Here is an 11,330-nt window from a genome sequence, read left to right on the forward strand (position 1 = left end):
TTTTTACACAGTCCAGAAGGAAAGTGATTGGTTCTCGGTTACCGTATTTTTCGGTCTATAAGACGCACCAGACCACAAGACGCACCTAGTTTTTGGAGGAGGAAAACAAGAAAAAAAACATTCTGAATCTCAGAAGCCAGAACAGCAAGAGGGATCGCTGCGCAGTGAAAGCAGCAATCCCTCTTGTATTATTGTACTGATCTTTATTACGGCCATTGGCCCATCACACGACAGTTTCCCATACCAACATAATGTACTTAAACCTCCAAATTTAAAACCGCCAAAACTTACAAAAAACAGACAAGAACCAAAGCAAAACAAAAACAAAAGACCAACATCATACATTACAATAAATTTGTAACATAAACATCGCCCTCTACTCATAAATTAGTAGAAGACATCAATGGTGAAATCACCTAATTACATCCTAAAACATAGATCATAGTTTAGAGGGATTATCCGAGCCACACAGGAGTCTGTTTCTCTTCTTTAGGGATAGAACGCTGATCAAGAATCTGGCAACCATGAGTGATCTTAGGGGGTCATCATCATTTAATAGATATCTCAGTTTGGCTTCATTCGTATCATCGGCAATTCCCTTTAGATATTGAGCAAGAAACTTGCTCCTGGCCGATGAGTGAAAAGCACAATCAAGAATTATGTGATGCAACGATTCCGGTGCCCCACAATTACAATCACATAAGAGCGATATCTGTCCATTGGAGAATCTATTTCTCAGCACATTCGATGGGAAGGTGTTGAATCTTGCCTTTACAAAGGCATATCTATGAGCCGAAGAAGTTAAGGAATTCAAATAGTTTGGGAGCCTTAAGAGGGGTAATAAACCAAGGTTTAGAGGTGAGCAGGTACCATTGCCCAAGACCATTTTCTGCTGCAAGTCCATCTCCTCTAGTTTACAGGTTACTGTTCTTTTAGCTGGAACTATATCCTGCTCTGGTAATTTGGATGGGGAGATTCCCATTGCCGTAATTTTCAGTTGTAAATTTTTTACCCATGGGCTCTGGAAATCATCTCTCCACATACATTGTATCAAGTACAAGTTTGGGAGATTGTGCCATAGAGATAACCAGTGACAAAGCAATCCCTCTTGCTGTTCTGGCTTCTGGGATAGCTGCGCAGCCTGCATTCGCTCCATAAGACGCACACACATTCCCCCTTACTTTTTAGGAGGGAAAAAGTGAGTCTTATAGAGCAAAAAAATACAATAATTTACTTCTTGTCAGTACAGTCGTACCTCGGAAGTCGAACGGAATTCGTTCCGGAAGCCCGTTCGACTTCCAAAATGTTCAGAAACTGAGGCGCGGCTTCCGATAGGCTGCAGGAAACTCCTGCAGCCAATCAGAAGCCCCGTCGGATGTTCGGGTTCCTTTTTTGGGGGGAGGGTGTGAAAAAATTCTTTATTGAAATTCATTAATGTTATGACAGATATATTCTTAGTTTAATTTAGAATGTTAATTTGACCTTCTAATTCCACTTAGATATCAGCTAAGCTAAAATCATATAAGGTAAAGGTAAAGAAGCCCCTGACCATTAGGTCCAGTCGGGGCCGACTCTGGGGTTGCGAATCCCCGCAATGACGGGGTGAGCTCCCGTTGCTCGGTCCCTGCTCCTGCCAACCTAGCAGTTCGAAAGCACACCAGTGCAAGTAGATAAATAGGTACCACTCCGGCGGGAAGGTAAACGGCGTTTCCGTGCACTGCTCTGGTTCACCAGAAGCGGCTTAGTCCTGCTGGCCACATGACCCGGAAGCTGGACGCCGGCTCCCTCGGCCAGTAAAGCGAGATGAGCGCCGCAACCCCAGAGTCGGCCACGACTGGACCTAATGGTCAGGGGTCCCTTTACCTTTACCTTACCCTTTGAGACTTGCAGTCGAGTTTAAGAGCCCAACGGGGTCTCATCTCCCTCCCTTCTCTCCCCAGACTCCACCAACTCTAGCGAAAGCATGTACCTCATGAATCCCATTGGACCCCCCGGAAGTCGGCTCAGCGTAAGTACCTATCAAACAAAACTTCAGTATGGCTTGGGCCCAGGCTGTTCACATATGAACACCTACCTGGGTGCTGAAATCCCTTTGTCACGGTCCGGTCTACGGGCGAACAAAGTCCCGGCTGAGGACGTCGGGACTGGGGGCAAGATGGCGGGGTGGGAGCAGGAACGAGAGTCCAGAATCCAGGGGTCCGAGGGTCAAGGAGCAAGGAGTCACGAAGTCAAGGGTCCGAGGGTCAAGGAGCAAGGAGTCGTGAAGTCAAGGGTCCGAGGGTCAAGAAGCAAGGAGTCACGAAGTCAAGGGTCCGAGGGTCAAGAAGCAAGGAGTCACAAAGTCAAGGGTCCGAGGGTCAAGAAGCAAGGAGTCACAAAGTCAAGGGTCCGAGGGTCGAGGAGCAGGGAGTCACAAAGTCAAGGGTCCGAGGGTCAAGGAACAAGGAGTCATGAAGTCAAGGGTCCGAGGGTCAAGGAGCAAGGAGTCACAAAGTCAAGGGTCCGAGGGTCAAGGAACAAGGAGTCATGAAGTCAAGGGTCCGAGGGTCAAGGAGCAAGGAGTCACAAAGTCAAGGGTCCGAGGGTCAAGGAGCAAGGAGTCATGAAGTCAAGGGTCCGAGGGTCAAGGAGCAAGGAGTCACAAAGTCAAGGGTCCGAGGGTCAAGGAGCAAGGAGTCACAAAGTCAAGGGTCCGAGGGTCAAGGAGCAAGGAGTCACAAAGTCAAGGGTCCGAGGGTCAAGGAACAAGGAGTCACAAAGTCAAGGGTCCGAGGGTCAAGGAGCAAGGAGTCACGAAGTCAAGGGTCCGAGGGTCAAGAAGCAAGGAGTCACAAAGTCAAGGGTCCGAGGGTCGAGAGCAAGGAGTCACGAAGTCAAAGGTCCGAGGGTCAAGAAGCAAGGAGTCACATAGTCAAGGGTCCGAGGGTCAAGAAGCAAGGAGTCACAAAGTCAAGGGTCCGAGGGTCAAGAAGCAAGGAGTCACGAAGTCAAGGGTCCGAGGGTCAAGAAGCAAGGAGTCACGAAGTCAAGGGTCCGAGGGTCAAGAAGCAAGGAGTCACGAAGTCAAGGGTCCGAGGGTCGAGAGCAAGGAGTCACGAAGTCAAGGGTCCAAGGGTCAAGAAGCAAGGAGTCACAAAGTCAAGGGTTCGAGGGTCAAGGAACAAGGAACAAGGAGTCATGAAGTCAAGGGTCCGAGGATCAAGGAGCAAGGAGTCACGAAGTCAAGGGTCCGAGGGTCAAGGAGCAAGGAGTCACGAAGTCAAAGGTCCGAGGGTCAAGAAGCAGGGAGTCACGAAGTCAGGGGTCCGAGGGTCAAGAAGCAAGGAGTCACGAAGTCAAGGGTCCGAGGGTCAAGAAGCAAGGAGTCACAAAGTCAAGCGTCCGAGGGTCAAGAAGCAAGGAGTCACGAAGTCAAGGGTCCGAGGGTCAAGAAGCAAGGAGTCACGAAGTCAAGGGTCCGAGGGTCGAGAGCAAGGAGTCACGAAGTCAAGGGTCCAAGGGTCAAGAAGCAAGGAGTCACAAAGTCAAGGGTTCGAGGGTCAAGGAACAAGGAACAAGGAGTCATGAAGTCAAGGGTCCGAGGATCAAGGAGCAAGGAGTCACGAAGTCAGGGGTCCAAGGGTCAAGAAGCAAGGAGTCACAAAGTCAAGGGTCCGAGGGTCGAGGAGCAAGGAGTCACAAAGTCGAGGGTCCGAGGGTCAAGGAACAAGGAGTCATGAAGTCAAGGGTCTGAGGGTCGAGGAGCAAGGAGTCACAAAGTCGAGGGTCCGAGGGTCAAGGAGCAAGGAGTCACTTTAGCTAATGGGGCCTCCTGCTGCTGCCACGCAGCAGACGCTTCAGGTTACAGACTCCGCTAACCCAGAAACATTACCTCAGGTTAAGAACTTTGCTTCAGGATGAGAACAGAAATCGTGCTCCGTCGGCGCGGCAGCAGCAGGAGGCCCCATTAGCTAAAGTGGTGCTTCAGGTTAAGAACAGTTTCAGGTTAAGAATGGACCTCCGGAACGAATTAAGTACTTAACCTGAGGTACCACTGTAGTCGCTGTTTCTGTGTCCTTTCCAACACTTCAATTCTGTGATGCTATGAAAACCAAGACGCAGATGAAAACCGACTTTTCGTTACTGGTTCTCAACGTGTTCCAATGTATTCCAACCATTGCTTTTGAGTATTCTTGATTGGACCGATTTGCAGGAACATGTGGGGTCGAAACGGGAACCCCAAAGGTCATCCAGACCAACCCCGGACTGGTTCGCAGCTACATTTTAGAAAGAAATGTTTAAGGGGGGGAGACGCAAGCTTCCCCTCCCTTGCCACTAACTCTTTCTCCACCCCCACCCACCCAACTTCTCCCACCCCACACACCCTGTCCCTCTCCCTGCCTTCCCCCTTCCCATTTTTAGTTCTCCATGGGGCTGAGCCCCGAAGGCGCAATGCCCGGAATAAACGCGATGGAGCCGCAACACATGAATGGATCCTTAGGTTGGTTTAAGAATCGCCTGTGCTGCTCGCGGATTCTTCATGGTGTAGCGTTTGTTCTAGTAATCCCGCTTACAAAAAAAGAGAGAAAAATCCACCCCCAAAAAACCAACCAGTTCTCAGTAGAGTCTCCTCTTATAGCTGTTAAGCTCTGCCGATTCAACATAGTCCGTAGGTTCCTCCATAAGTAGAAAATCTGAATAGTTTCCCATCTCTCCAGTTAAAATTCCATCCGGACAGGCAGAGATGGAGGTGGGGGTCTTGCCTATGGGGCAGACCTTTGGCCACTGTGAGAATCTGGTGCTGATGGCCCGTTGGCCTTCTCCATCAAATCTCTTCTCACGGTTCCTTTGAGGTGTCACAAGTCATTTTGGACTCACAGCTGTCCATGGAGGCGCAGGTCGATTCTGTGTCCAGGGCAGCTGTCTCCCAGCTCCGTCTGGTACGCAGGATGAGACCCTCCCTGCCCACAGACTGCCTCACCAGAGTGGTCCATGCTCTGGTTATCTCCCGCTTGGACTACTGCCATGCACTCACCTTTGAAGGTGACCCAGAAACTATAACTAATCCAGAATGCAGCAGCTAGACTGGGGACTGGGAGCGGCCGCCGGGACCACATAAAAAGACCTACATTGGCTCCCAGGACGTTTCCGAGCACAATTCAAAGTGTTGGTGCTGACCTTGAAAGCCCTAAATGGCCTTGGCCCAGTATACCTGAAGGAGCGTCTCCACCCCCATCGTCCAGCCCAGCTGAGGTCCAGCTCCGAGGGCCTTCTGGCAGTTCCCTCCCTGCGAGAAGTGAGGTTACAGGGAACCGGGCAGAGGGCCTTCTCGGTGGTGGCGCCCACCCTGTGGAACGCCCTCCCATCAGATGTCAAGGAAATAAACAACTATCTGACTTTCAGAAGACATCTGAGGGCAGCCCTGTTGAGGGAAGTTTTTAATGTTTGATCATGTTTTTAATCTGTTGAGAGCTGCCTAGAGTGGCTGGGGAAACCCAGCCAGATGGTTGGGGATATAAATAATTTATTGTTATTATTATTATTAACCCCCAAGCCCCTTCCAACAGGGTCTGGAACAAGGTCAAGTGTTTCATTCCAACCGCCTCTGTTTCCTCCGCAGGTCCTGGCGAAATGGAACCCATGTCGAAGGTGAGATTTTGCATGGTGTTGCCCTGGGGGGAGGGGACGGCAGGAGGGCCAAGCGGTTAGGGTCTGTTTAATTGGAGGGGGGGCACTGTCAGGGAATCGTCTCGGGGTGGGCACTCCAAGGGCGATTCTGCTCTGCATGCAAAACATCGCCTAGGGCATCTCTTTATTTAAATCAGTCCTAGGGACCAGAAACTTGCTTTATTTTTAAGGGCAGGGGCATAGCTCTTGGGCTTGCTGATCAGAAGGTCAGTGGTTTGAATCCCCGCGATGGAGTGGGCTCCCGTTGTTCGGTCCCTGCTCCTGCCAACCTAGCAGTTCGAAAGCACGCGAGTGCAAGTAGATAAATAGGTACCACTGTGGCGGGAAGGTAAACGGCGTTTCCGTGCGCTGCTCTGGTTCGCCAGAAGCGGCTTAGTCCTGCTGGCCACATGACCCAGAAGCTGTACGCCGGCTCCCTCGGCCAGTAGAGCGAGATGAGCGCTGCAACCCCAGAGTCGGCCACGACCGGACCTAACGGTCAGGGGTCCCTTTACAATTTTACGATGAACAGAATTAACCCCTCTTTTCTTATTCCTGGTTCCCAAGGCTTCTCCCAGCAGCCTGCCACCTTTGAACAATCCTCCTGGCACCCCGCGGAACGACGGCGAGATGGGCGCCGGATTCCTCAACCCGTTCCAGAGCGAGAGCGCAAGGTCCTGCGTGGAGCGACGCCCGCGGCGGGGGCGAGGTTCCCGCGGGTCCCGGGGTCCGCGTGGGGGTCGGGGCGCCCCGTGGCCAGGCAGGACCGGCCCGGCCACTCCCAGCGCCGACGATACCATCTCATACTGGAAACAGGGGCAGCTGTCCGAGTTGTGACCCCGGGGGGCAACTGCCCCCCAATGTCTCTCGCTACGGACCGACGCCACTGGTCCCCAAACACTCCAGTGACATTTCCCTGCATCCGCCCGCTTTGATACGACCTGGACTTACCGCCATAGAGACAAGACGGGGAGGTCCTTTAAAAGAAGAATAATTTAATAAACTCTTCCCCATCCCGGCTGCCTATCGCAACTCGGAACTGCTGATCCAAACACATTTATACATCGACTTGTGTTGCCCCGATCTCTCAGACGCTCGCGAAATCTCCAATGGGGCAGGCTGGACTGCCTTGTTCGCCCCACCTCCCGGCTTTTTCGGACTTCACAGCCCCTCGAAGACACCAGGAGCACCCGGGGTACTTGGGGGGTGGCGCTGGGCAACCCCCCCCAAAAAAATGCTGCAAAATGGATTGTCTTTTGGGGAGAGGGGTGGCATAGGGGCTGGGATTCTGTATTTGGGACTTGAGTTGGGGGCATGGTTTGTAAGTGGGGCGGAAGAAGGGCAGCGCTTGTGGGGGGGCAGGCTCGAGGGAACCCTGTTTTTGCACCTCCCTCAGGTGTTTTCTCCCGGCACCCTCGAACTCGGACCGCCTCCCCAATGGAAGATGAGAGGGTTTCGTGCATATCGAAATATGGCCTGCTGTACAGAGGCGCAATTCGCATCCGTGGCCCTGCCCACTTTTGCCTCCAGCCCCCGGGGGGGAGTAGCCTCTGGTCAAGAAACCCACGCCAAACCCCAATTTAATACTGGTTCAGAGCAGGCCTTGCGTCTTTTAAATGTGTGTGGTTTTTGGTTTTGCAAGACGATTCGTTGTTGGTGTGGGGGAATCCCCACATTTTCCCCCTTTCCTCTCTTCTCACCCCCCCCCCAAAAAACCAGAATCTTGGATTATTTTTTTAAAGCTGGCGAAATTCCTGTAGCGGCCAGCAGGGCGGCGCTCTTTTGCAGGGTTTTTTATTTACCTCTCTGCATCCCAATTTATTAAAACACCCACCCACTTCCGTGATTGTCAACCTCGATTCCTCCACTCTGCAAAGATGTCATTGGACTACAAATCCCATCAGCGCCAGTTGGCTCAGTCCGTGGCCAGGAATGATGGCAGTTGTGGTCCAGCTGCATCTGGGGACACTCCCCCCCCCCAAAATTTTTTGAAGAATGCTGGACTAGAGGAGTGGTGGTTGTGGGCCTTTAAGAAAAGGGGGTGTGTCCACAGAAACGGTTGCTCCGCCCACATTTAGCCTTTGGCTCCGCCCCAGAACTGGCATGAGGTCACTCAAGAGGCTGGAAAAATAGTTCCTTTCCCCTCCTATATAAATTCCCAGTGGCATTATTACTATTTTTTAATGCACGTTCGCTGCCACTAAATTGCTCCTAAACTTTTGATAAAGGAGATTTCATGGTCCATTCCAGATCAACGATTCTATATGCAAAATGGGAAAAACCTGCCAGATTACCCGCTATCCCCTTCCGTTTAAACTTTATATTTTTAAAACATACTGGTTTTGCTACGGAACCTCATGCAATTTGTAAAAAAAATTCAGAACGGGGGGACAGGGACGAGAGAGCAAGATTCGCCCGGGTTGACATTACCTTATTATTAAATATTATTGCAAAAACGGGGGGGGGGGGGAATCTTTGGGATGGGGTAGAAATTCCTTGCCTCGCCCCCAAAACCTGGGTGGTTTCTTTCGACGTTGTAAATAGAACTTACCGTTTTTTGGAAAGCCGCTGCAGTTTTTTTAAAAAGTCGCCAACAAGGAGGGAAAAAATAATAGAAAACCTTGCATCAATAAATGTTAACTTGGATTTTTTAAAGAAAAAACAATGGAGGGGAATTGTGTGTGTTCTTTTCGCAAAGCAAGAGTCTACAGGGTTGGTAAGGGAACACCAGCGGTCATCTAGTCCACCACCCCCAAAATCCAGGATTGATGTTTCATTTAGATACATTTTTGGGGGGTTCCCACCGCATTCCCGTCCCCCAAACAGCACCCCTCCAGAATCCCCACACCCAATTTCCCTGGGTGCTCACATGCAGACAGTGCCCGCAGTCCTGGTCCTAGCAGGTAAGAGAGGGCTACTCGCCCCTTTAAGTTTAGCTTTGTAGTAGCCTGGTAGTTCAACAGGTGCAGCTTTTTTCCCACCTGCCACAAACACACTGTGGCCTTAGCAATGGTTGCTACATGGGAAGAGAGACTACTTGCATATACCTGTATACCGTATTTTTCGCTCCATAAGACGCACTTTTTCTCCTAAAAAGTAAGGGGAAATGTCTGTGCGTCTTATGGAGCGAATGCGTGGTCCCTGGTTTGTCTTGGTTGACCACAAACTTGACATGAGCCAACAGTGTGACGCGGCAGCTAAAAAAGCCAATGCAATTCTGGACTGCATCAATAGGAGTATAGCATCTAGATCAAGGGAAGTAATAGTGCCACTGTATTCTGCTCTGGTCAGACCTCACCTGGAGTACTGTGTCCAGTTCTGGGCGCCACAGTTCAAGAAGGACACTGACAAACTGGAACGTGTCCAGAGGAGGGCAACCAAAATGGTCAAAGGCCTGGAAACGATGCCTTATGAGGAACGGCTAAGGGAGCTGGGCATGTTTAGCCTGGAGAAGAGGAGGTTAAGGGGTGATATGATAGCCATGTTCAAATATATAAAAGGATGTCACATAGAGGAGGGAGAAAGGTTGTTTTCTGCTGCTCCAGAGAAGCAGACACGGAGCAATGGATCCAAACTGCAGGAAAGAAGATTCCACCTAAACATTAGGAAGAACTTCCTGACAGTAAGAGCTGTTTGACAGTGGAATTTGCTGCCAAGGAGTGTGGTGGAGTCTCCTTCTTTGGAGGTCTTTAAGCAGAGGCTTGACAACCATATGTCAGGAGTGCTCTGATGGTGTTTCCTGCTTGGCAGGGGGTTGGACTCGATGGCCCTTGTGGTCTTTTCCAACTCTAGGATTCTATGAATTGCCCAGGGGCAAAAAGCAGATTATGCTTTTTTTTTTGAAAGAGGGAAGTGGGAGTTGAAACAAAGCCGCTGATTGGCAAGCGATCGGGGAGAGAGATAAGGGATGCTAGCAATAAAGGAGGCTGCCTGGGAGGGGGGAGGTAAAGACAGCGAACTTGCAAGGAGAGGAGACAGGAAGACTAAAGCAATGAGGAGAGAAATTAGAAGAAAAGGAGGAGCAAAAAACTGCTCCAGCTAAGGAAAAGACACCAAGGCAAACAAGAGGGAAGGGAGTGTTGAAAGGAAGCAGCTGATCGGCAAGCGATCGGGAGGGAGATAAGGGACGCTAGCGATAAAGGAGGCTGCCTGGGAGGGGGGAGCTAAAAGCCCATGAATCCTCGGGATTTTTGCATTGGGTCACCCCAAATTCACCATCAAATCACGTCTGTGGCCACACCATGAGCCACAAAAATCATACATCCACTTTGTAACCAGAATATTTGTTTTCTGGTTTTCCTTCTCTAAAAATACGGTAGTTCAGTCTTGTTCGTGAGGGCAGCTGCGTATTCCTGCATTGCGGAGGGTTGGACTGGATGACCCTCAGGGTCCCAGCTCTGCAGTTCCACGGCGACTGCCAGCAAGCTAGGGCCTTGTGTAGGTAAGGCACGTGATGCTTCGCTCAGCTATGACCCCTACTGTAAAGACATACCAAGACACTAGTCCTCATCATCCCATGTAAAATGCAGATTTAGACTCCGGAAGCTGCCTTCCACCCAGTCCACCTGCGCCGACTGCCAGCAGCTCTCAGACAGGAGCTGTTCCCCTACTTGAAGGTGCCATTGGGGATGGAACCAGAGACCTTCTACAAGCCAAGCAGCTGCTCTGACTGCTGAGCTGCAGAACTTCAGCCTCTGCCGCTAAACTATTAAGATAAAGGTAAAGGGACCCCTGACCATTAGGTCCAGTCATGGCAGACTCTGGGGTTGCGGCGCTCATCTCACTTTACTGGCCGAGGGAGCCGGCGTACAGCTTCCGGGTCATGTGGCCAGCATGACGAAGGCGCTTCTGGCGAACCAGAGCAGCGCACGGAAACGCCGTTTACCTTCCCGCTGGAGCGGTACCTATTGATCTACTTGCACTTTGACGTGCTTTCGAACTGCTAGGTTGGCAGGAGCAGGGACCGAGCAACGGGAGCTCAGCCCGTCGTCACAGGGATTTGAACCGCCAACCTTCTGATCGGCAAGTCCTAGGCTCTGGTTTAACCCACAGCGCCACCCGCGTCCCTCTAAACTAAACTATTGGCCTCTGCTTAAAAACTAACCTAAGGCTCCAGTCCTCATGAATGCGAACAAAGTGCTCATACGCTCCTCATCGTCAGCCTCACACAGGGACGGACCCTGCAGCCTTCTACATGCCAAGCGGGGCTCTGACCCACGAACTGCGCAATTTCTATCCTCCTTTATTCGTTTCAAACACAGCCAGTTTGGCAAGGGGCGTGTTGGGGAATTAAAGAGGGTGGCGCTGTGGGTTAAACCACAGAGCCTAGGACTTGCCGACTGGAAGGTCGGCGGTTTGAATCCTCGTGACGGGCTGAGCTCCCATTGCTCAGTCCCTGCTCCTGCCAACCTAGAAGTTCGAAAGCACGTCAAAGTGCAAGTAGATAAATAGGTGCCACTCTGGCGGGATGGTAAATGGTGTTTCCGTGCGCTGCTCTGGTTCACCAGAAGCGGCTTAGTCCTGCTGGCCACATGACCCAGAAGCTGTACGCCGGCTCCCTCGGCCAGTAAAGCGAGATGAGCGCCGCAACCCCAGAGTCGGTCACGACTGGACCTAATGGTCAGGGGTCCCCTTTACCCAAATATTATTATTATTATTCCATCAAACCCTTCACACAAAAACTA

At 51.1% G+C, this 11,330-nt stretch overlaps 1 protein-coding gene across 1 annotated transcript in view; it reads left to right on the forward strand.

The window, feature by feature from the left end:
- The window catches only part of LOC128405581 (single-stranded DNA-binding protein 4-like), a 39,827-nt gene extending 32,884 nt beyond the window's left edge, over positions 1-6,943 (forward strand). The window contains exons 14-17 of the mRNA XM_053372359.1: positions 1,941-2,008; positions 4,402-4,480; positions 5,600-5,628; positions 6,214-6,943. Coding sequence (XP_053228334.1) covers positions 1,941-2,008; positions 4,402-4,480; positions 5,600-5,628; positions 6,214-6,483 — 446 coding nt within the window. The 3' untranslated portion in view covers positions 6,484-6,943. The remainder of the gene's footprint in view (positions 1-1,940; positions 2,009-4,401; positions 4,481-5,599; positions 5,629-6,213) is intronic.
- Positions 6,944-11,330: the final 4,387 nt, after the last annotated feature.

The sequence above is a fragment of the Podarcis raffonei genome, chromosome 18 (assembly GCF_027172205.1).
Source record: "Podarcis raffonei isolate rPodRaf1 chromosome 18, rPodRaf1.pri, whole genome shotgun sequence".
In the NCBI taxonomy this organism is placed as follows: Eukaryota; Metazoa; Chordata; class Lepidosauria; order Squamata; family Lacertidae; genus Podarcis; species Podarcis raffonei.